Source organism: Emydura macquarii, unplaced genomic scaffold, assembly GCF_026122565.2.
Source record: "Emydura macquarii macquarii isolate MOO-44397 ecotype Brisbane River unplaced genomic scaffold, CSIRO-AGI_Emac_v2 contig_1644, whole genome shotgun sequence".
NCBI lineage: Eukaryota > Metazoa > Chordata > Testudines > Chelidae > Emydura > Emydura macquarii.
This window is the reverse complement of record NW_027131781.1, coordinates 23,963,558-23,987,329: the sequence shown is the minus strand read 5'-3', so window position 1 is coordinate 23,987,329 and position 23,772 is coordinate 23,963,558. Positions and strand designations below refer to the sequence as shown.

General features: G+C 41.3%; 1 protein-coding gene across 1 annotated transcript; it reads right to left on the bottom strand.

Annotated features, from left to right (window-relative positions):
• Positions 1 to 442: 442 nt before the first annotated feature.
• LOC137158368 (tetratricopeptide repeat protein 24-like) lies at positions 443 to 23,123 on the bottom strand. The gene is made up of 8 exons (XM_067556135.1): positions 23,108 to 23,123; positions 16,280 to 16,963; positions 15,164 to 15,379; positions 9,324 to 9,452; positions 6,788 to 6,909; positions 5,129 to 5,248; positions 2,665 to 2,729; positions 443 to 461 (listed from the first exon to the last, which is right to left on the bottom strand). The coding sequence occupies exons 1-8, from the start codon at positions 23,121 to 23,123 to the stop codon at positions 443 to 445; spliced, it is 1,371 nt and encodes a 456-aa protein (XP_067412236.1).
• Positions 23,124 to 23,772: the final 649 nt, after the last annotated feature.

Below are 23,772 nucleotides of genomic sequence, written 5' to 3'. Positions count from 1 at the left end.
TGGTCTATCGCCACTGATTTCAGTTTTGTTCCTCCTATGCACATACACAGAAAGAAGAAGAGAATCTGGCCCACATCTATGACTCTACATTCATGTGTCCAGAAATGCAGGCATCTTTCTGTTCTATTTCCCTCTCTCCTCCATGGTCAGGTTTTTTCTCTAAAGGAGAATCGCATGAATGCAAGGTCTGGATGTTTCAAATTGTGCCATACTCAGTAAAATTGACCTTCTAGCAGTGACTCAGACTTGAGGCATCAGAAAGCAGAAGGCTTGTACCCTTAAATAGAAAATAAATGGAACATTTGAAACCATATCTACAGCGCCTGCCAGCACCTTTGTTCCTGTGGAGTAGGGTGAGATGACATCGAATCTACTCTGGAAGTTACATTCTTTTCCCTTTCAGCATATCCATCTCTTTTTCTTTTAATTAATTCGACTCATTCTATGGCTCATCATATAGACTGAACAAAAATTGAATAGAAATTGGTGCCAGATTCATCTTGTTAGCCTTTCAAAGTGGCCACATACATACACGTATAATGAACATCTCTAGTGCACATCCAGGGCCAAATTCATCCCTGTTTTGTAATTCCATTTTCCATATAGGATTTACAAAATGAGGCATAAATGTAGCCCCATGTGGTGGAGCATAGTCATAGTTAAAATTCAGGAACCAAATGGCCAGCATGGTAGCCAAGGACGTGCTAAGCTGCATTGTGTACTTATAAAATATAACTTTTAGCTTTCTCTCCAATTTGCTACTACGTTCTGAGATTTTGGTCTTTGAAATGTGGGAAGTTCTATGGTTTTCAAATTAGATACGTGATTCATCTACTCCTAGCTGTTCATGTTTTAAAATCAAATGAAATTAACTGAGCCCTGCCTTTGAAGGGCTAATGCCAATAAAACAGCACAGGATTACTAAAATAACCTTAATAAAGTGACATCTACTGGCTATGCAGAGACTTTTCATTGAAAGTATAAGATGAAGTTGCCTGGGTTGAGAAGAATCCATACAACTGATGTGTGTAGTTTGTGAAGTGACCCTAGACACTCCAGGAAATCACCATGACAGGACATAACAAGGAGATTGCTCTTCCTCATTGCAGTCTGACTGTTTCGACTCAGATTTTCAATAAATGGTTGATAAATCTTCTACAATGAACTCTCATCTCAAATGTCCAACAGCGTGGAATTATTCCTGCAACAAAACTACTGCTGCTTCAGTTGTTTCCATTTGATTTTCAAAAATCACGTAAACGCCGATATCAACAACTGCTCTCATAGATTTGGTATTTGAGCATGCAGGTAGCCAGTTATAACTCTTAAGTATCAAGTATTTGTGCATGCAATCACTGGAAACAAGCTTTTGGCAATAAAACTTGCTACATATATTTTTTTAAATCCAATTTAGGTTTGGATGCAGTGGTAGAGTGATCAGCTATTTTACTGATTCCTAATTGCTGGCACTAAAATATACTAACATTTTGTAGAAAGGACTTTGGCTGGATATTGCAAACTTTGACGCCAAAATTGTTTTGTTTGGGTCAATATAGGTGCGGCAAAGAAATTACCACACCCCTCCCCCACGTTTTTTTAAAAAAAGAAGAAAATCTCTCATTTTTTAAAGCACCACCTTTATGTTACTTTGTGATTCCAAGCCCATCCCATGGGAACCAGTGTATCCTTGAAGTTAGAACCCATGACTGGGGGTCAAAGTCTGGGATGAAATCCTAGCCCGGTCAAAGTCAATTGAATCAGGATTTCACCACTAGATTTTAATTCCATCTTTGACGCTGACTAACTCTGGGATCTTATATTAATCAACGAATCCATTCTCCATTTGTAAAATAGGGTTATGATCATACTTTTAATTCTCACTGTAACTTTCCAGGACAGCTGCAAGGTTTTACTTAATCAGTGTTCATAAAATGCTTTGCCATTCTCGAATGTAAGGTGCTAAAGCAGGGCTAATTAGTAGGATCATTCAAATACTGATACATGACCCACTCTTTGAATTTTGGAAAGAAACTTGTGTGCTGCTGAAACTAGTGTTTTTTATTTTTATTTTTTAAGGGGGGGGGAAGAGTTTGATAAAAGCAGAGTTTAATGTTGTCTTTCTCTCCGAAGTGGATCATGTGACAGGGAATTGGAGAATAGCATTATAATCTCACCATGGTCCTTTCTACATAACTAACACGTATGTTTTACTGCTTAAAAGATGAATGACCACCTCACGCTGTCTCTAAAACAAACCTTCTTATGCATATTGAGTCTCAGCATTCTTTCATTAAATACACGTGCCACTAGGATGCTGTCAATGACATGTACCCCTTGTGCCGAATTCTGCTCTCATATACAGCCCTTACTTCTTATTGACTGCCCGGGATAGAAGGGAGGGCAAAGTCTGGCTGCTCAGAAGTCCTGGGAATGGCCCAGGTTTCAAGAGTATTTGTAATGTTTATGCTGAGTTTATAGCTTATTTTATTTCATTTCATGCATATCCATTTGCTTTGAGTCTCTTCAATAACTGTTGCTTAATAGTAACAAGGCCAAATTTGCCAAGAGTACTGGAATTTTGTTTTTAAAACAAAATATGGACTTTAGAGAGAAGTTTGATATTTTAGGTCTCTTAAATCTGACCAACTAAAGCACTCCTGTAACTTACTGCGATCTTGTTCAGATGCCACAACCCCATGGTCATCTCTGGCAACTTTGGAAGAAGATTGCTATGAAAAAGCAAAGGATTTTTTTTATTATAGTGAGCACAGTATATTTCTAGAAAAGCTGACATGATATGGAACAGATTCTAAACTCATTTGACTTCTATGGTGGGACTCTAGATTTACACCAGGTGTAAGTGAAGGGAGAATCAAATCCCAAGTTTCTGGATTCATTAGTAGGTTTTTGTTCTAATTATATAAAATAGAATTTGGTTTTTAAATGAAATGGAATAGAGCCGCTAATTTCCAGCCCTAATAGGTGGAAGTATATGCTGGGATTTCAGAACTGAATGAAGAAGTTCTGATTATATTGAATGCATGAGCGCTTAAAAAAATCAATCTGTTCTGAACTGAATAGCTGAATTCAGATCAAAGTCTGAAGTTGTTTGTGTTCAATCTGATGCGTCTTGTGCAGCTGTGAATCAATGAGGTTTTAGAGAGACAACCCTGGAGTCAGGAAACGTAGAAAAATGCCAGGAAGTCCTCACTTCACAGTACAGATTCTAACTGTGCTTTATGAGTTTGTCCTCAAGTACGACTCAACGGTGCACATTGCTGCTGATCTCGGATTGCCTCTCCCCCTGCCTTCGGTATAAGATTGTGAACAGAAACAAAGAAAGGACTGATTCTGGGTCTATGCCAGAGCACAGGATACCTGGAGTAGGTTGGATCAGGCTTGTACCCAGTGGATTGGGCCCATCTCTAGAAAAGACCCAAAGTACAGCATGAATCAGTTGGTTTTTAAAAATATATCATGAAAAGTAGGGAAAACTTTAAATTAGGTCGTCAAGATTATCTGTAGAATATATTCTAGGTGGTAGCCAGAAAGTATTCATATGTTTCTGCAGCTGGAAAGCACAGATGGGTGTGATTCCAACTAATCACCATCTTGCAAATCCAAGACTATTGTGATGGGGAATTCGTGCAGGCCTGCAAATTGCTAGCAATGGAAGGAAGAATCATTTGCTGTCCAATCCCCCAACCACCTCACGACGAGGGCAAAGCAACTCCATTACCCTCCTCTTGTTTAAGCCCATGTAAACCAAAGGACCATTGGTTTGGCTATCTAGATATTCAGTGCTTTATATATTATAATAATGGCTGCTCTAAGGAATCTGATCGACACTGGAAAGTTCTTTCCATCTGCTTTGAATTATGTTAATGGTGGTGTTACCCCTTTTGACCTGAGCAGTTAGCTAATGTTTGGGGTCTTGCCAGTATTTTCTATTAGGAGGAGAAAGTGATGATGGCATCAGGTATTTATTTGATGTAATCTTGTTTATTTACAAAGAGTATACGCAAAGTCCTGTTTCCCTGAACACTGCAGGAACAGACAACAGGAGGTGGTTTCCTTGCTCATGATTCCAAGCCTGCCTGTCCAGCCAGAAATCTGCCCAAAAAATCTCTTGGCTTTCTCTCAGGGCCATCATACAAAAGCTTAACTGGCTGTCTTCTCACTTTTTCTGGTCCTTTCTGCCTGCTTTCTGACTGTTTTTGATGCGCGCACAGTTCCACCTAAATAATCCTCAGCCCTTGCTTTTGCATTCAGTTGTCTAGTCTTTGGGTAGTCAATCCCCAGATGAATGTTTTGCATTGTTCTGGTTATCACTAAACAGAGGGAGAAGGTGGGTGAAGTAATGTGTCTTATTGGACCAACTTTTGTGGGTGAAGGAGACAAGCTTTCGAGCTACGCAGTTCTGCTCTGCTCCACACAGGCCACACTTATCTGATATGCCTATGCTGCAGCAGGAGGTGTGATTGCAGCACCTGTAGACATACCCAAGCTACCTTTGATCTAGCTAGCTCAAAAGTAGCCCAGGTAACAATAGCAGTGAAGCTGAAGTAGCGTGGGCTGCAGATGCCCAAGTATGTTTCTTAGGTCAAGAGAGGGCAGGGCTAGCCCAGGCAGCCACCTGAACTGCTGCATCTTCACAGCTCTTGTGATGTGAGCTAGCTTTGGCAATTCCACCTCCCTGATTAGTGTTGACATACTAAATCTAAATTAACCAATGTGTGTTCAGGTGGTTTTCTTATTTGTTGTTGAACCCATTCATAGACTAGAGCAATTGAGGGGACCCTCTGCACATGGAAGTGAGATCAAAAGAAGATAAGTTTAGGAGATCAGCAGGGATCGTGCCCTTCTGACTGAAGGCTCTGGGCAATGTTGAAGATGGCATGTGTTCCAGAGAGCTCATTCTGTCATCCACCAGTGCTACCCCTCTCGCAATGCAGATGGGACAGCTGCTGCTCACCTTCCCTTTCTAGCTGAATGCTGGTTGCGACAGCACACATTGTACTTGTTAGCAACTAGCAGGAGGGAGAAAGGGAGCCAAGCAAATCAGCAATGGTTTTTAAAGTTAGCTTTTGTTTTTGTTTAGTAATGATTCCCCTTGCCCTAAACTTACAGCTGCTGCTGGGTTTGAAAAGTCATCTCTGCATGAAACAGGACACAGATGACTGGCTTGATACTTAACAGCATCCCTCAGTTTCCCAAAAACCCGTTCTCTGGAGAGATCAGATGTTTCCTGTTTCCGAAAAAGGGAAAAATCAAAACCGCTGGATATTTCATTGTGAGGACAATCCAAACATGAGCCATAATCTTCCTTGGTAAATACCACAGTGGTGTATACTATTCATTGCACTGCATTACACTATAGTTGCTTTGTTCATGTGAATGTTTCCTACATCATTGCAACGTATGTTCTCTGGGGTATTTAAAGTGGCATATCTACTTGTATATAACTCCAGCCCTTCTCTCCCTTCTGTCAGTTATTGTTATTTATGGTTTTTTGTCTCTCTCTTTAAATCTTTTCACCTAAAACATTTCATTGTTGGTTTTTTTGTGTGTAATTTACCAGAGCTGCTAATCCATTAAAAATAGCTTGTAAATGGTCTTTGCTTCACTCCGGTGGTGACATGCCTCCTGTCTGTGCAGAAAGTTTGAAAACGTTTGCTCTCATTATACTGTGTTCCATCATCTAGTGGGAAAAGGGGAAAATCTAAACAATTTGTTTCACTGTGAGGTAAACCCAAGCATGAGCTATAACCTTTGATAAATACTGCAGTGGCTTTAATTAGATGGAAGACTTTTTTTTTTTTTTTTTTTTTTTTAAATGAGGCCAGGTTGCCTGAGGTTGCAGGACACTGGTGGCCCAGAGGTATACTTGCACACATGCCTTCATCCAAGATCCTTTTTTTTGCCTGTTCCTTTTGTGCTCTGAATGAAAGATCAGACCCTGTGCTGTAGAATGGGATGTTCCCAACAATGACACACTCACCACAAGTGCCCTCTTTTTAAATTGCTCTTTGAACTTCTCTTTATCTCATTTTTGCAACAATCACAGTTACACACACACTCTGAAACACAGGGCATACACTGTCCACTCAAATCAACAAAATGCCTTTCTCACGCGAGGCTCTGTGATCTTTGCAGCTATTACTCTGACCCACAGAATTTCAGAAAATCATCGCTATGATGTTCTTAGCCCTTCTGATGCTAGTTTAAAAAAAAAAAAAAAAAAGTGAACCTGCTGGTTGAGATGATCAATGTTCTGCATCAGATAGTATCTTTGCTAATTAATTCATAGTCTGTGAAATTCTCTAGCTAGCTATTACAAAATGCATTTATCTGGATTAGTTGTTATATAATGTAATACATTTTAGGAATAGCTGTATGTACTTAAGTAAGCAGAATTTAAAATAGTTGATTACCCCCCCCCCCAAAAAAAAGATAGAAGGTGTAATAATGCTTCTAACTCTACCACTCCTGTAAAGTTCCTTTTCATCACCCATTCGAATGATGGATACTATATGGGAGGAAGGGTTGATTTTATGAAGGTTCAGCTGAAGACTCAATTCTCTACCTGCCAGGTTGTGGAACTCCCATTAAAGTGAATAAGAACTCTTCATATGATGCAGGTGCCGAGGAAATAGCTTACATTATTTCCTAATGCTGACCCTTCTTTCCCCGCCGCCCCCCCTCCCCCGCCAAAAAAAAAAGAAAAAAGCCCCTATCTTCTGTGTGCATTACTAAGCAAACAGAGTGCAAACAAAATAAAAAGTACCTTTGACTTTCCAAACAGAGTCAGAGCTTGTTTGTAATAAGCGATGGCCTGATTTAAGTCACCTAGGCAGAAACCAGTAGCACCCAATCCTTCGCAGACTTGCCGCTGGCCATACAAATCACCTGTAAGAGATCATATCATTGCTATTCAAAGTTTTTGTTATTCTGTCTATATAAATTAAACTTTAAAACACAAAATGGGCAAGTCGGTGTGTAAAGGGTTGAAATGTGTTGTATGCAGGGTATTCCTAAACTAAGTGGATGATGGTTTGATCCTATTCCAGTAAATAGTGTGGGAGTGGAGGAGGAGCATTGTTTGGTGGTTCTATTTTGCTTTTACAGTCAGGACATTGGAACTTCTGTTCCAGGAAAGATAGGAAGTTTCATTTCAGGAACAATTGCTATTGATTAGAAGCTACACGGAATGCAGTGATTTCAGGTTCACTTATCTTAACTAAAATACTTTTTTTTCTCCCTCTGATAATTTTAGCAGTAGCTAAACTACTGCTAATTTAGGGCCTAATCCAATGGACATTACCAGACATGATGTTGCCAGACATCAGATGGATAACCCCACATATGTTAAAATCTATGTGTTTAGATACAATGAAAAGTCTGGTTTTATGAAGAAATTAAAGCTGAGATGGCAATTCCAGTATACAATTGTATTCTATGTTTCTAACTTGAGGGAAAACCATTCCTTTCTGAAACACGGCAGGCTTGTTCACATTAAAATAGAGTTTTGATTATTTTACTGATTTTAAATATTTTTTGTTTTTACATTCCGAACACAAATGCTTAGTTGATCTCAGCTACAAAATAACTACTAAAAATTGAATTCAGCAAGAATTTATGGCTCCATGTAGGCAAAATAGTGAAGGCACATACTGAAGTCCATGCTTGTTCAACAAAGCACTTAAACACACTACATTTAAACTCATGCTTCAGTATTTTGTTTAATCAGGGCTTAGAACAATCTTCAGTGAAGATAAGGGGAAAGACTCATTGGCTTCAATGAGCTTCAGATCAGGCCCCTATTACATTCATGCTCCAATTGGATCTTTAATTTAGTAGGTAGATGTGCAAATGACCCGACAACTCCATAATTACTACACAGCTGTGAATGTCAGAGAACAGGTTATTTCAGAGGAGATGGGTACTAGCTTTTTCCCTTCCCAAGACCTCTGATATCTGATGGTACAGTATGGTTCTGTGGTGACTTATGTTGAATTACACACACTAGTCAAACATACTCCCTTTGGGGGTTCTTCTTACCAAAAATGCGAAAGACTGGAGGATGGGAGAGTCCCAGTGGCAGGTGCTATACTGGTCACCTCTTAAATGCTGAAAGCCATATGTTGAAAGTCAATAGTGCAGACCTGATAGTATTACATTGTCCCCAAAGTTTGGGTTAACTGATATGCTTGTATCTGAAATTTCCTTGTTTTTATCTCCTGATCATTTAGATTACTTCTAGGTGCCAAGGTAATGCAGTGGTCTTAGATTGCTCTTGGTACAGTGGGAGATATTATTTACTATACCACAGCTAGTTTAAATACCGACACATGTCATGGTGATTGGGACAGAATGACAGACTTAAATTATTTTGCCTTTAGTGGCTTAATGTAGATATTAATTATATATTAATTGTAATTTAATGAATGTTATTTTAATTCAAGTGTACTGATGTTGGAAAAGATTCTTTCTCATTGGAGCTCATTTAATAGCTTCTTTTCATGTTGTAATGGCTCATTTAAAAAAAAAAAAAGAATATATTTTATTGACATTGCAAGCATTTGTGCTGACATTGATAAGCAAGAAACTCATGAGATTTCCATCTAAGTAGAAAAATCTTCCATTGGTATTGGTAACATTGGAAATTCTGTTCTAGATTTGATCTTATGCCAATGAAACAACTATTGATTCCTTTCAACAAAGCACAATGTCAATTCAGACATTTGTAAGTCTTAGACACTTCATTGTTGTATGGACTTTTTGGACACCTATCAATACAAAAGTATGGGGGACTTTCTCCTGTAGTGAGAACAGGTTAATTATAGGCTCTACAGGCATGATATGAAATCAGTGGATTCAAGGTGTTAGGTATCATCGGTATTTCACATAGTTATTTCAGACTTCAGTAACTGTCGATTTATATTTTTAATAGAAAAATAACCAATAGTCCCTGAGGAATATTAGGAATATCACAGAGGCCAGTTTCATACAGATGAAACTTCAGTGGAGTCACTCCTGATTTACCCCAGTATAACTGAGAATAGAATCAGTCCCATATATGCTTACAAATGTTCATTAATTATATTAAGATATTATTTTAGTTGGAGGTGGCTAGGTATTTCACTGAGTGCTTTATATCTTAAAAACAGCTCAACCTGCTCAAGCCATTTTCAGAAACCATTTGAATTGATTTGTGCACCAAATTTCAGCCTGCTGCAAATTAATACTACTGATTTATTAAGAGCTGAAAATCGGGGTTTTTACATATCTGAACTTATACTGGTTAGAGGCATTTCTCTTACCCACATCCACAAATGCATTAAGTGCCTGTTGATAGTAATATTCTGCCATGTCATAGTTTTTCAGTTGGCTGTATGCATATGCTAAATTGTAGAGACTTTGTCCTTGTGCATTTCTCTCTCTCAGTGCACCTAAAGCAAAGATTAATGCAAATGACTCATGAGTTACAGTTACATAAATAGATTTATACATCCTCCCATATTCTGCATGAACAATGGGGTCCATGAATATAGTGTTGAAAATTACCTATGCTAATAAATGTTTAAGTATCATTATTTTACTTGTATTAAAATTTAACTTTTAGGTCTATAAGACAATGGTGTACCCTGAAGCAAAGCAATAAACCTATATTATTATGATGGAGATTGAAAAAAATAATTTGTTTGCAGTTACTATAGAATGAGTACAAATACCTGGAAAAAAATCCGTTGTTATAACTTAACTTGGTGTATATTTTAATACTACTTTATTCAGGGGTGGCTCTAAATATAGGTTAAGTAGTCAGTTGTTTGAATTCTAGGTCTAACATGTTGACATGTGTCCCTTTAAAAGAGGCTTGGTATAAGTTATATCTTTCAGCCAGCTAGCTGAGAGGGACAATAAACCCAAGAAATATTGATTCATTTTGTCTGCTCTACCATTTCCTTTGAAAGAGCGTGTTTAGTATATTATGACACTAGACAATGGATGAAACCATTTTCTTATCGGAAGGCTAGTGAATGATTGTCTTCAGTGATACGATTTTATGGGTCTAATCTGCTCCTCCTTTAAGTGATTTGGAATGAGAAATGTCCAAAATTGAGTGTCCAATATGGAGCAATGAAAATGATTTACATAAATACATTACCAGTTTGCATAGCACCTGACAGACAATGGATTGGAAGCTTTGTACTCTTGTGTGTGTTTATACAAAGTACTCTAAAAAACCTTTTGGAAAAATGTGCTTATATTATATATTGCACATGTTTCATTATCTTGTCTGCTTGCATCATGTAATTAGTGACATTATTCCACTTAGTGTCACTGAAGTATGCAGAGAGGAATGCACCTGAAATGCTAGGTTGGCACTTACTATTCAGCCTTTGGTATCACACCAGGCGTTTACTTTGTGAATCCAAATGCGTTCATTCAAATTGATCGTTAGCTGACTTTGAAAGACACTGATTAGCCAAATATCTCTAATTAGCAAGGGAATGAAACAGTGCATCAGTGGTTGGGAAAAGCTTACCAAAGACTTGTGCAAATGACCTTTAAATCTGTACAAGTCCCGGACAGAAGTTGAGAGAGACAAGATAGGAGAGGTAATATCTTTTTATCAGACCAATTTCTGTTTGAGGAAGGGACAAGCTTTTAAGTTACACACAATTCTTCTTTGCATATCATAAGGGTGGCCAAATTTATTGATTTCACCCCTCCCCCCCCCGATACCCTCCTTCACACTGGGCAGAATCCTCTAGCCCCACCACCCTGCTGCAGGGCAGAAGCACCGAGTTCCCCACCCCAGTCTGGTAGGCGCAGAGTGTGGGGGCATATGTGGTTCTGTGAGCCGCACTTTAACTGTAAAAGAACCACATACAGGTCATGAGCCACAGTTTGGCCACCCCAGCATATTAACTTGTGATGCTATCTGGATTAGGGGTGACCATTTATAATATTGTTGATATCAATATTGCAAAATTACAACAAATCTTGCATGTGAGGTATCGTTGGAAAAGTTATGATTTACTAAATATGATAAGCTCATATATATGTGTGTACCACCTTCGTATTGTAAGCTTGAATATGTGTGATATTTTTGTATCTAAAACTTGTGCTGTGCTACTAGGTGACATCCCCAACAGATTAGCCTCAGCATTGTCCAGCCTGATGGAGGGCCAATCAAGGACCATGTGCAGTGAGCTCAGAGAGAGAAACCAGGGGATACACCCATGAGTCACCAGGACATGTAGGGACATGCCTGTGGATAGGAACTCTGAGTGCTTTTCCCTGCCCAGGTGCTACGCACTTGTGTTTGAAACACAGGGTGTACAAGCCACATGGCAAAAACTATAAAATGCAGCTTCAACATCTCCATTTTGTCTTCATTCCTGCTTCCTAATTCCTCTGGATCAACATCTCTACAATTGAATCTTTGAAACAAAGGACTAACAGATCCATCTTGGTACTGGATGTACAAGCCTGCAAATTCCACAATTCTACTCAGAATCTGATACATATGGACTTTGAAGTGATTTGTATGCATCTGATTTGCTTTGATCATTTAACATGTCTCATCTTGGTTTTTTTCTTTCCTTTTTATAATAAACCTTTAGTTTTAGTTAATAAAGCAGTGGTCCCCAAACTTTTTTGCTCCGCGCCCCCCTTTACCCAATTCACCCCCTCCCCCCAGGAGCTGGAGTTGTGGCTAGGGGCCGGGATCGCGGCTGGGGGCAGGAGCAGGGTGAGGAGAGGTGGCTGGGAATCAGGCACAATGTGGCAGAGGGCGAGGGGCAGGACCAGGGGTAAGGAGCACGGCTGGGCACAGCGTGGCCGGGGTCAGGGGCAGAACTGAGGTGAGGAGCCTGGCTGGGAGCAGGAGTGAGGTCGGGACCTGGGGGCTGAGGCCCGAATCAAGCTGATGGCAGACAGAGAGGGGCAGGGTGCTGCTCTCTCCACACTCCAGGTAGGGTCTGGCCTGGGCCCTCCAGCACCCTTCCACACATTCTTCCATGCCCCACAGTTTGGGGACCACTGTACTAAAGGATTGGCTGCAGCGTGGTATTTTGGGTAAGATCCAAACCACTGTTGATCTGGCAATGTGGCTTGCCCTTTGGAGATCAGAAGAACATTTTGGTAAAGTAAATAATTATTTAAAAAACTTGTCTCTTTACTGGACCTAGTGGCAGATTGGGAGCCAGAGACTGAAATGCAATAAAGGGGGCTGTGTAACTTCTTGATTTAGCTTCTGGATAACCAGTGTGGGGAATCAAGAACACTGTTTGTGTCTGGTTGGTGAATTTAACTTCAGTGTTAGCCACCAATTCTGGAAGAAGCTGCTCTTCTTTTGCAGCCTGTCCTGTCCTTGGTATTTTTAGGTGGGCTATCCTAGGCACATACGGGTCACATACCTCACCTACTTTGTGTCTCTCATATCCTGGACCAATATTGCTACAACAGGACAAATTGTAAGAATCACATAGGAATTCTGAGCAATTATTTTTGACTGTATAAACTGGAACTATGAAAAGAATTGTAATAGGTGGCTTATGTCTTCACAGCCTGAAAGAGGAGCAGAGAACATACCAAAGTGGAATAAAGTACAATGAAAACAAACAGCCCTAAAAATATGCTTGACCTGAGTGCACAGTATATGTGAGTGCTACCCACATCACCCCACCCCTTCAGAATGTACTGTGAGAAAGGTTTCCATCCCTGCCTAAAAATGTCATTTACCTTGTGCGTGTGTGTTCTAAAAACTTCATTATCTGTTTGCAGTGTTTGTTGTAGCAGCGTTGGTCCCAGGATATTACAGACAGAAGGTGGATGAGATAATATCTTTTTTTATTGGATCAAAGAGACAAGCGGTCGAGCTACACAGAGCTTTTTCTTTAAAGAAGAAAGCTTGTCTCTTTCGCCAATGGAAGTTGGTCCAATAAAAGATATTACCTCACCACCTTGTTAAATGTTAGCTAATGAAATTGGAGAGACAAAGCCTGGTGTATTTTGTAGCAGAATGCAATGTGAGCTGGATACATAGGAAATGCGACAAAAGACCAGTGTGTTTTGTTAGTGCAGGCGAGGCGGGGAGGATGGTTTCATTCATTTTTAAATTTTAGAATCTCTCATATCAAAAGCTCACTTGTGTAAGGCTGAAGCTACCTTAGTTACTATACTTTATAAAACAATGTGTCTAGGAACAAGTCTTGCATAGGTACTATGTAATGCATTTGTTGCCCTGTAGGATTTCTTAAATTATTCCTGGGATATTTGCAAGAACACATGATCTTTGTTCCTTTGGAAACTTGCTGAGTTTTCCTCACCTAAGGTCATTGTTCTTTGCTTTGTTTTACCATAAATGTTGTTTGTTAAACAGGGAGTAATTATGATGTCATAGTCAGAGACTTGTGATTTCAGGTGAGGGAGAACCAGCAGGATCAGATGACCTTCTAAAGAACAAAAAGCCTTTTGTCATACAAATATCCAACTAATGAAAACCAGGGGAAGGAAAAGCATTAAACAGATGCTTTGTAAGCAAAATTGTTTCAATAGGGATCTTTTTCAAGAGGCATCAGTAGTGCTTTATAGTTGTTTTATGACTAACCTAAATCCATTATAACCATACTGTGTTTTTGAATGTACAACATGCAAAAAGCATGACTAGCCTGACTGGAAATACAAACATTCAAAAGGATGCCAGAAAAATATAAAAAAACAGCAAGGAAAGGTCCAAACCTTTCTATCCTTACCTATGACAAAATCCTGCATTCCCTGAGTATACAAAGCTCACTGACTGAAATATGTACATTTCCTCAGAGTAACAGTATAGTCCAGTGGATGGGGCACCTGGCTGGGTATCAGGATTCTATTCTCAGTCTGACTCTTGTCACACTGTGAGCAAACTTCAGCAATTCACCTTACTTCTCTGTGCCTCAGCTTCTCCCATCTATAGATGCTTATTCACCATTGTGGAGCATTTTGAGATCTATAGCTAAACATCAATAGATATTCTTCTTAAATGGAAGGATAGGGCCTTCAGTCTGTATTCAGGCAAAATTTTATTCACTTCAATAGGACTTTTGCCTGAGCAAGGACTGCAGGATTTGGCCTTGTGAACTTTTACTAGGTTCACCCAGAGAGCATTTTCCTTATAGACACTACATTTGCCATAGTGACTGATCTTGCTGCATTAAGGCACCACACTTGAATTAGCCCTTTATTAAAAATGTCTGTTTAGAGTTTGTTGGAAACACCGTGGGAGATCTGTAATTTTTCACTGTTGGTTATTTATATAAGTTCTTGGACATCATCCCCTGCCTACACAATCTAGTTAATTAAAAACATAGCCCCGGATTCACTCTGCTGGGATTGTGCTCAGCCCTGTGGGTCCAGGCATGGGGTCCAAGTATTTCAAGTCTGATGCTTAACCTGAAACCTTTATTAGCCTATTAACCCATTCCCCAAATGTTCTTCCTTAAAACACTTCCAAGGCTAGAAGATGACACAAAATTGTTCTGCTGATTCCGTCCCACATTCTGTAGTCCATTCCTGTTCAGCAAAATACTCAAAGCATGTGTTTAAATCCCCCTGACGTAAAATTAAGTATGTGCTTGAATGCTTTGCTGAACTGGGGCCTGTAATGGGGTCTACAAATGTCATCCTGCGCATAGAGACAAGTGGGGAAGAGCCGCTCCAGTCTACAGGCAAGCAGCTCGACCACATCCCCATGCAGCTGCCTCAGCTGCGAGTCATGGAGTCAGGCACCCACAGCTGCAGCCAACAGAGGCAACAAGGACTGCTGTAAAGGAGAGATACAGGGAAGGAAGGGGAGGCAGAAAGGCCTGGAACAGCAAATGGGCAACACCCCTGCACCAGGCTGCCTCCAGAAACACAGCCAAGGGACTGAAACAAGTTGCTAGACTGGGTTAGAGGGGAGGGTCCAAAAAGTACCATGACTAGTGGGGGCAGACTAAGGAGGGGCCAGTCAGGAGCAGCAGGGATCTCTCCAAAAGACCACTCCAGACGCTGGTGCCAGGGCCTTGCTGGATTTTGAAAGGTTTGTGAAGATTCCTGTCTGATCCCTCAGATTTTGGGGAGAAGTACATCAGTGCACCCTGCTGAGTGAATCACGTGTTTGACACCTCACCGTACAGATCTGCTGCCTCGCCATGACATCTCAGTGAAATTTCATACTGGCATAAAGCATTGTAGACTGCTCCCAGGTTTTGTAGCAGCACAGCTCTCTTCCGTATAGAAAAGTTTGCCCCACTGCAGATTTGCATGGCTTTGATAAAGTATTTCCCAGCTTGGTGGAAGCACATCGTTTCGGCATAGTGCAATCCGACATGGTTGTAGAGTTTGCCTGAAAAGTAGCACAGCAACATTAACATTAGATGGCTGTGGCTGGGGAAAGAGAGAGAGTTTGGTACAATTTAGAACTAATAACTTGGCTATATTTTTCCATCCATAATGATTCTAATTGGCTGAATGACTGATTAACTGCTTTCAGACTGTGGTGTTTACAAGGCTATTTTAGGTAAATGAACTCCAGATCAATGTGCAAGACACGGTGAGCAGGCTGAGCCAGAGCTACACAACGTGTAGCATGTTGTACAGCTGGTTGAATCCGTTCTGTTGCATCTAGAAGCTCCAACGTGAAACAATCACAACTGTGAGCCAAAGCCAACACTTATGTACCCTGGGCTCCTTTTTAAATGATTTAACTTTGGCAAGGAAAAAAAGCAAGACAGATTAACCATTTGTAGGAATGACAGTGATACTTTACTGTTGTCAGTTTTCACTGATGAGAGCTCTTATGGAAATACCTGTACCATACTTGGAGAGAGGGATTGTAATTTTGTGATATGGGTTTTGAAATAGATCAACTGAAATCCTCTTGCTTTCTATACAGTATGATACTTATTATCTATTGGCTAAGGCACAAGACCATAAATAAAGTAATTTAGAATTTGGCCATCCATTTGGATGCAATAATTAGAAGCAGCAGCAACGAGCTAAATCTTGTTTGCTTTCTTTTCTCAAGGATGTTTGCATGTCGAGAATGGTATTACAAAGCCTTTTCCTGGAGTGCAAAGTGTTTATTTTTTAATCTGGTGTTTATATACATCTGAAGAGTCTGATGCTTTACATACAGTACTTGCTAGGATGTACATGTCTATTTAAATTCTGTAAGAAAACAATTTACACAATTCTGTTTACCTGTAATGAAACAAAATTGGTAACTAAAGATACTTAGACTTACCTAACAAATCCTGGTTAGTGATTCCAGAACACAACTGTGCACATTCATTTAAAGTCTCAAGTACTTCTGCCTTTGAAAACTTTTGACTCTGTATCATATAGCTGGCTGCCTCCCTCATGGCCATGGCAGCATCTTCAGTTTTCTGTGCCTTTTGGTATGAGTGACTGGCAAGCTTAAAGGAACATGCAGCTGAGGGAAGGTCTCCTACATTCACAGAACAATACCCAAGTTTGATCAGGGCATCTGAGATGCTTTGTGTTTCACTAGGTATGTATTCACGAATAGCTCTCTGATAAAATCTCACAGCTTTAGAGTACTCCTTCATTTCCTCATAAGCAGCTGCAATGTTAAAGTAGAGATCACCATCTTTCTCCACCGATCCCTTTGACTTAGACTTCAGTAGGCATTTCAGTCCTTTTTCTGGTTTGCCCACAGCAATGTAGGCAGCCCCTAGATTGAAGAGGCACATCTTCTGAGTTTGCATGTTAGAAACTCCATCAACCAGAATGTATGCCTTCTTGAACATGCTCAGAGCCTGGGCTGCTTCATTGTTTTGTAAAGACTTAGTCCCAGCTTTAGACAGCTTTTGTATTTCATCCTGAATGGATGGGTGGTGGTGAATAGTCTGCACTTCAGAGGAGCTGGAGACCAGAGTAGAGGCCATTTCTTTGTATTGAATGCAAACTGTGAAAGGAAGTAAATATTTATACCATTGTATTTCAAAACTGAATTGAAATTGACTGAATTTGTTTCCTAAAATATGTGTGACTGTTTGTTTTGCATTCATAAAAACTGAAAAATATGTTCTTTATGACCTTTAGAAAACTGGTTCCCAGATGGGAACACTGGGTATTTTTAAGGGATTTTGTGGGAGGTCAGGCAGGGTTTATGGCAGGGGAAAAGAAAAACAGAGTTGGGAGCAGCATAATTCATTGAGGACAAATATATTCCATCCTCAGCTCTCTGAGGGTTAACATTTTGTAAAGAAAACATAAATTGCTCTCAAAATTGAAATAAGTGCTATATACACAGCTTTAGTTGGCACAGAATTTTTACCTTTGAATTTATAAATTCCTGAAAATAGGGGAATGTAATGGAAATGCGGCCAAGCCCTTAAATAGCCTACAAATCCAAACAACACTACTACTAGAGTACTCTTAGCTAACAGACAAAGCTGGATGTGCTGTTCACAGTATGGCATCTAGCATTGACTACAGTCCTACAGCATTGTCTGTTGCTGTCTTGTAGGGAGAATGAACGTGTAATTTTAGTTCAAGGGAGTAACAAACGTTTTAGATTGCTATTACAGAGTGCATTGAACTAGCCACTTTAATGTGCCATATTAAACTAAGTCATGTGAAAATACCTCACTCTTTAACTTAACTTAAATACGTAAAATGGCATAGTGTGACTTTTTAAACTTTTAGGAATGGAACTCCATGGTGTGGAACACAACATGTTTTGAGGCTGCTGCAGAATCCAGAGGCCTAACTCAGTGTTTCCCAACTGGTCTGCCATCAGACTTGAGCAGGTGTGCCACAGAATTTTTTGAAAAGCTACTGGATGAGTTCTGAGTTGGCTCATGAATATTCATGAGTTCATTTGGAGACTATATGGTAGTATGCCTCAAAATAATTAAAGGTATCAAGGTGTGCCATGGCAGAGAAAAGTTTGGGAATCACTGGCCCTAACTGACTGTTGTAAGTGGGCAAATGTTTTCTACAGTACAAAAGTATACTGCACATTCACTATTTATTAGATCAGAAGCAATTCACTGTGAGATGAATACTAGAATATGAATTAAGTGTATGGATAGCACTGGAAATACTCACATTTTTAGTAATTGAGTAATAGAGAGAGAGAGAGAGATTCTGGCCTGCTCAGTGAGGGCCTAATTCCAGATCCATTGAATCAATGGGAGCCTTCATATTGACTTCAGTGGGCTTTGGCTCAGGCCTTGAGTTACTCTACTGTAATGTTGGGTGATACCACTGAAAATAATTAATGGGGCACTAAGCAATTAATTATGAGGGCAGGACAACCCACAAGTGTTCAATATACATAAATGTTTTCAGAGCCCTGTCACAAGATGGCTGGCCCTCTAAGGGTTAGTGGGCTCAGCCGCTATGCCAGATTATCTACCTTCTCCCTAGGGTGACCAGATGCCCCGATTTTATAGGGACCATCCCCATATGTGGGGCTTTTTCTTATATTGGCACCTATTACCCCTGCTCCCCGCTCCCCTTCCCATTTTTCACACTTCTTCCCCCATGCCTTCCTGTCCCTTGCAAGCTGGCGCTGATCAGCTGGGTGATCCCTTTTAAAGGGCTGAGAACTCTGTTTGAAGGGGAGGAACCACAGAGGGTCGGTGGCTTCTGTTGAAGGCCATGAATAAGGGTCTGCAGGAGACCATGAGGGGACTGCAAGGAAAGAGCCTGGGAGTCAGGACTCTATCCGAGAGCCGCATGGGGTATGTCTACACTGCAGTTAGAGACCCCTGGCTGGCCGCTGCCAGCTGCCTTGGGCTAATGGGCTGTTTAATTTTAACGTAGAAGTTCAGGCTGGGGCTGGCTCCCAGGCTGTAGGACCTGGCAAGGTGAGAGGGTCCAAGAGCTCTGGCTGCAGCTGGAGCCCAAAGGCCCACACTGCGATTAGCCCGAGTTAGCTGGCAGGGGCCAGCCACGAGTGTCTAACTGCAGTGTAAACATATCCAGAGAAACTAAACAATAGCCCAGAGGGGCTGAGTGCGTGAGAGGGGCCTAGGATGCATCGCTCTAAGAGCCAGCAGGCAGGCTGCAGAGGAGCCCAAGCAGGTTAAAAAGAACCTTTTCTGTGTTTGAACTTGTTTCCCCAGAAAAAGATTGAATGCAGTGACCCAGCTAGAAGCTCAACCACATGTCTTCTGTTCCCCCCGCCCGAAAACCCTGGGGAGGAGGAAACTGTGGGGCAGGAGTAGCTGCAGCCCACACTCAGCTAGCAGGGGGTGCTACAGGGCAGGCAAGCTGCATGACCAGCCATAAAAATTTGGTGTGATGCAAATAGTAGAGGATTTTGGAGTACATTTTCAGACTTTTGTGTGTGCTGCAGGCCATGGAATAGTTCTTTTTAAATCACCTTTATTAAAAGTGAAGTAGTACAGTGCTTATGATCTGATTTGAGTTTCAAGTCTATCTCCAAAGAATGTAAGTAGAAAATGCAAAAACAAAAAGAAATTCTAGAACAAAAATATGTAGATTACGTTGTAATTTGAGTTTTGGCTATCCTGGGAGTTCATTAGTTTCTCATAGCAGAAACATACATTTGATATCAAGTAATTTTGTAATGAACTTGATAGTCTAGTTTCCTGTATCAAGCGTGTGTAATTTTACATTGGTAAGAACTACTTTGCAAAGAGGACTCTGATTAAAAATCATTAATTGATAAGGGAAAAAATAATAAAAGCAACAAATCTTTGGTCTCACATGACCAGAAGTAATCTTGTAGCAGGATAAGACAATACACGAAGACAATACATTTTATGTAGCTTAGTGTTATTCCATCACTTCTTTTTTTTCTTCCTTTCTAGACTATAACTTCGTCTCTAGATAATACTTTGTTCTTGGCAGTGGTGTACTGATGGGAGCAGGGGGGCCAGGTCCCTGGGAGCAAGCCTGCCAGGGGGCGCCGGGCTGGCCCTTCACCACACGCAGAAGGCGCAGGGTGCAGCGCCTCCTGTGTCCCCCACCCTCCATGAAGGGATGGTCCGGAGCTCACTTACCAGCTGCTTCAGGCCTGGCGCTGGCTCACATGGGGTGACCTCACCTAGAGCCCAAGCATAATTTTTTCAGGCCCAGTACAAACTTATAGCACGGGTCCCCTCCCACACAATCCCTCATCCCATACATACAATCTCATGAGCCATGAAAAATTTTTTCCTCATGGTAATGGGGGTTGCAACCTGGCCCAGGCCCTCCAGGGCCCTGGTAAACTGTACCCTTCCCCCCCGCATGTGGGGGCCCAGCCTGGGGGTGAGGGGGCCACGCAGGCCTTTCACGACATGCGGGGGGGACCTGCAGAAGCGGAAGTGGGAGCAACTGTTCCTCAGGCTCCTGCGCCCTCCACCCATTGTGAAGGGCCAACCCAGCTCGCCCCCTCCTCCCCAGGCTGGGGAGGGGATGAGGCCACCCTATCTGAGCCAGCACCAGGCTGTGGGCCTGGAGCAGCGGGTAAGTGCGAGGCCCCAGGCCGGCCCTTCAAGATGGATGGAGGGCACAGGAGGCTGAGGGGTGGCTGCTCCTGCATCTGCTCCTGTGCCTCCCCCTCCCCCGCTGGCATCGTGAGGCTGCCCCCCATCCGAACCAGTGCCAGGCTGAGGGGATGCTGGAGCAGGGGGAGGAGAGGGTGCGCCAGGCCAGCCTTTCAAAATAGGTGGGAGGTGGGGGACACAGGAGTCTCTGAGGGGCGCCCCTCAGCACCCCCACACCAGCCCCAGGTCGGTGGGTGAGGCTGCCCCACATCCGAGCAGGCACCTGGCTGTAGCGGGAGAGGCGGGCGCCGGAGCCAAACCTGCATTTGTATCCGCATACCCCATGCGTCCCCACCTCACCCTCCGGCAAATACAGACCACCCTCCCTGGGGCAGCTGGGGGGGGCGGCGCTGGGATCCTTCCTGCCCTGCGCAGGGGCCGTTACATGGGGGGGCGCCGGAGACCCTCGATATGCCACTAGTTCTTGGTTGTGTGTCTGCTGCAATTTAACCCCCGCGTTCTCTACCTCAGCTTGAATTTTCAGCCCTGGATCTCCATTTGTGTGCATGCAAACCTGCACCTGAATATTGCAGATACAAGCACCTACATGTACAACTGGTTGAAAAATGGAAAAACCATTTCACAAAAATAAATTTGAAATTCATTTGTTTCATAGGATTCGGAATGGAATAATTTCTTTTTTAAAAAAGGTTGATTTTTTTTTATTCCAATTTTCAGAATTTTATTTTGTCCCTTTTCTCCCCCTTGCCTGTTTTTCAGTGAATGCAATAAACTGAATAGTGGTAGGGATTTTTCCCCTGATTTTTTTTTCTACTCTAAATTTTTAAAACTACTTCAACTTTAGAAAAATTAGAGTTGGAAGATTTACAACATTTCATTTTTCCTTTTGCCACTTCATAGATTTTGAAAAAATTAGAGTGGAAAGAGGAAAACTTAAAAAACGAAAACACAACAAATCATTGGCCTCATTAATTCTGAGATTTCAGAAAACAAAAACAAATTGCCTTTTTACAAACAGAATTAAAATGAAAATTTTGGTTTGTTCTGGAATTTCTGGTTGAAAATCCAAAGCCACTGAAAGACTTTTCCCCTCAATTTCATTTCTGATCCAAATTCATTTATTTTTTTAGCTGAAAAACTTCAGTCAGCATGTACTTTAAACACTCTTACAGATGCATGTGCTCACTTGTTACCCACAAATTTTGGCATTTTTAGTACGTTTGCACCTGCAAAGATGAACAACAAGTTTATATGTGCGTCATGGCAAAAGTGGGTGAACATAAGTGAAGATTGGGTAGAGGCCCAAATAAAAATCTGCCCCTTAAAGAGAAATGCTAGTCACCAGAACAAATCTCGAGTGTAAAAGAGCTTTGTGTTTAGGTACTACATGATTGCTGGGTTGATGGAACTCTCCCCTAACCAGGAGGCCGGGCACAGAGAAACTTTGCAATTTGGCCATTGCCACTAGTATGCCCCACTGGACCCTAGTTTCCCCCTGGCTCGCTAGGTGGAGTTGCAGGCTAGGTTTAAAGACCCAAAAGCCATGCTCCTGCCACTTAACGCTCATTCTTCCTAAAGTTAAAAGACCTCATTCTGATTTGATTGACATGAGTATAAATATGAAATAATTCCAGAGGTCCTTTGGTATAAACAAGAATCTGAATCTGTCCCCAAAGTTTTGTACAATGGGTTTGGTGGTCTCCATTTAGTGGACATATATTCAAATCTCAAAAAACCCACCACCACTCTCAGCACTCATTGGCAGCATACTAACAGTCTCAGCAAGAGAGGTCAAGGACTGAATGAGCTGTGTGGACTGTCATCTTTCCCTGAGCCCTCTTGGTCGGGGTTGAGGCACACTGGGGCAGTGTGGAGAAGCTCATTATGATGTATTTGTATCACAGAAATGCCTTGGGACCTTAATAGGGGCCAGAGATCTATTGTGCTAGGCATTGTACAAATGTAGAACAAAAAAGTGATCCCTGCCTCACAGAGCTTACAATCGAATTTCATCTTCCTGCTCTGTGGAGAGAGGACTTTACTCTCCAAAATTATTAGTCCCGGCACCTTCCACATGTATGACATGTATAACATTTAGAAAGGACAATGTTAGCCTTTATGCCTAACTTGCTGCTGACTCCCATGAGCTGCCCTCTGCTGGAGCATGAACAAGCAGCAGGAATCAATAACTAATTTGCTTGTAAAATTAATTTTTAACAAGCAGTTACCACTTGAAAATGTACAAATTAAGATGTCAAAATAGGCAAACCTGTTTAGTTAAAAAAAAAAAAAAAAAAAAGTATGGACAGGGCCTTTGTATTTCTCGGTGAAGGGCTGTGCTAAATTGTTTGAAAAATGAATCTGGTCTTGCCATATTTTGAACATTTACAAAGCACATCTCCCACTCAGAATTAAAATAGTGTATTTCTGTAGCATTTAGTCACATATATCAGACTTCAAGAAGTAATATAACAAGTAATGGTGAAGAACAGCAACATGCCTTACAACTTAAGTTTTAAAATAATAAATAAAGCTTTGTAAGAAAATCCAGGGGATAGCATGGGACTGATCATTATACTTACCAATGCAATTGGTCATATAACTGTTTGTCTGAAAATATTCCAGGGATTCTTACATTACTAAAGAGAGCCAGACAGCTTGAAGTGCTGCCTTTCCCCAAGCTTTGCCAGTGAAATGTTGATGGCAGCACCCTTAGCAACTTTTGTTCACCTTTCCTAGGTATGTATCAATAAGTATTTAAACCAAACCCACGCTCCACAGAGGAATCAGGTGACTGGGGTATCTGCTCACAGTCATCTCCTGCTGTTTCGCTGCTCCCCTGGAGATTCTTATATTTGCAGTAAAGAGAGTGAGATTACATATATCTAGGTTCTGATAAGGCCCCCATTACTGTAGTGCTGAGCAGCTCACAATCTTTAACGTATTTATCCACACAGTGCTGCAGTGAGGTTTGGAAGTACTGTCATCCAGATGAGGAACAGACACTTGCTCTGGGACATAAAATTAATCCATGATCAAGCACAGACTCTAATCTGTCTCCCCAGTCCCTGGCTTGCATTCTAACCCCTGGATCATCTTTTCAGTCTGTCCTAAAGACTCAAGGTCCAATCCAGCAGTCATTATGGCAAAATAGTCCCTTGAAGGCAAATTAAGTTACTGAAGCTGATGTGAATTTTGCCTGCAGAAAGATTGCAGGATTGGGCCCTCAAGTGTACTGCTAACTAAA

Bases quoted from the DNA above. Each gene is read 5' to 3' on its own strand.
- LOC137158368 (XM_067556135.1), bottom strand. The intron at 15,380-16,279 runs GTAAGTCTAAGT...GCTACTTTTCAG, and splicing joins CACTAACCAGGATTTGTTAG to GCAAACTCTACAACCATGTC. The intron at 2,730-5,128 runs GTAAGTTTAGGG...GCTTTTTCATAG, and splicing joins TTTCAAACCCAGCAGCAGCT to CAATCTTCTTCCAAAGTTGC.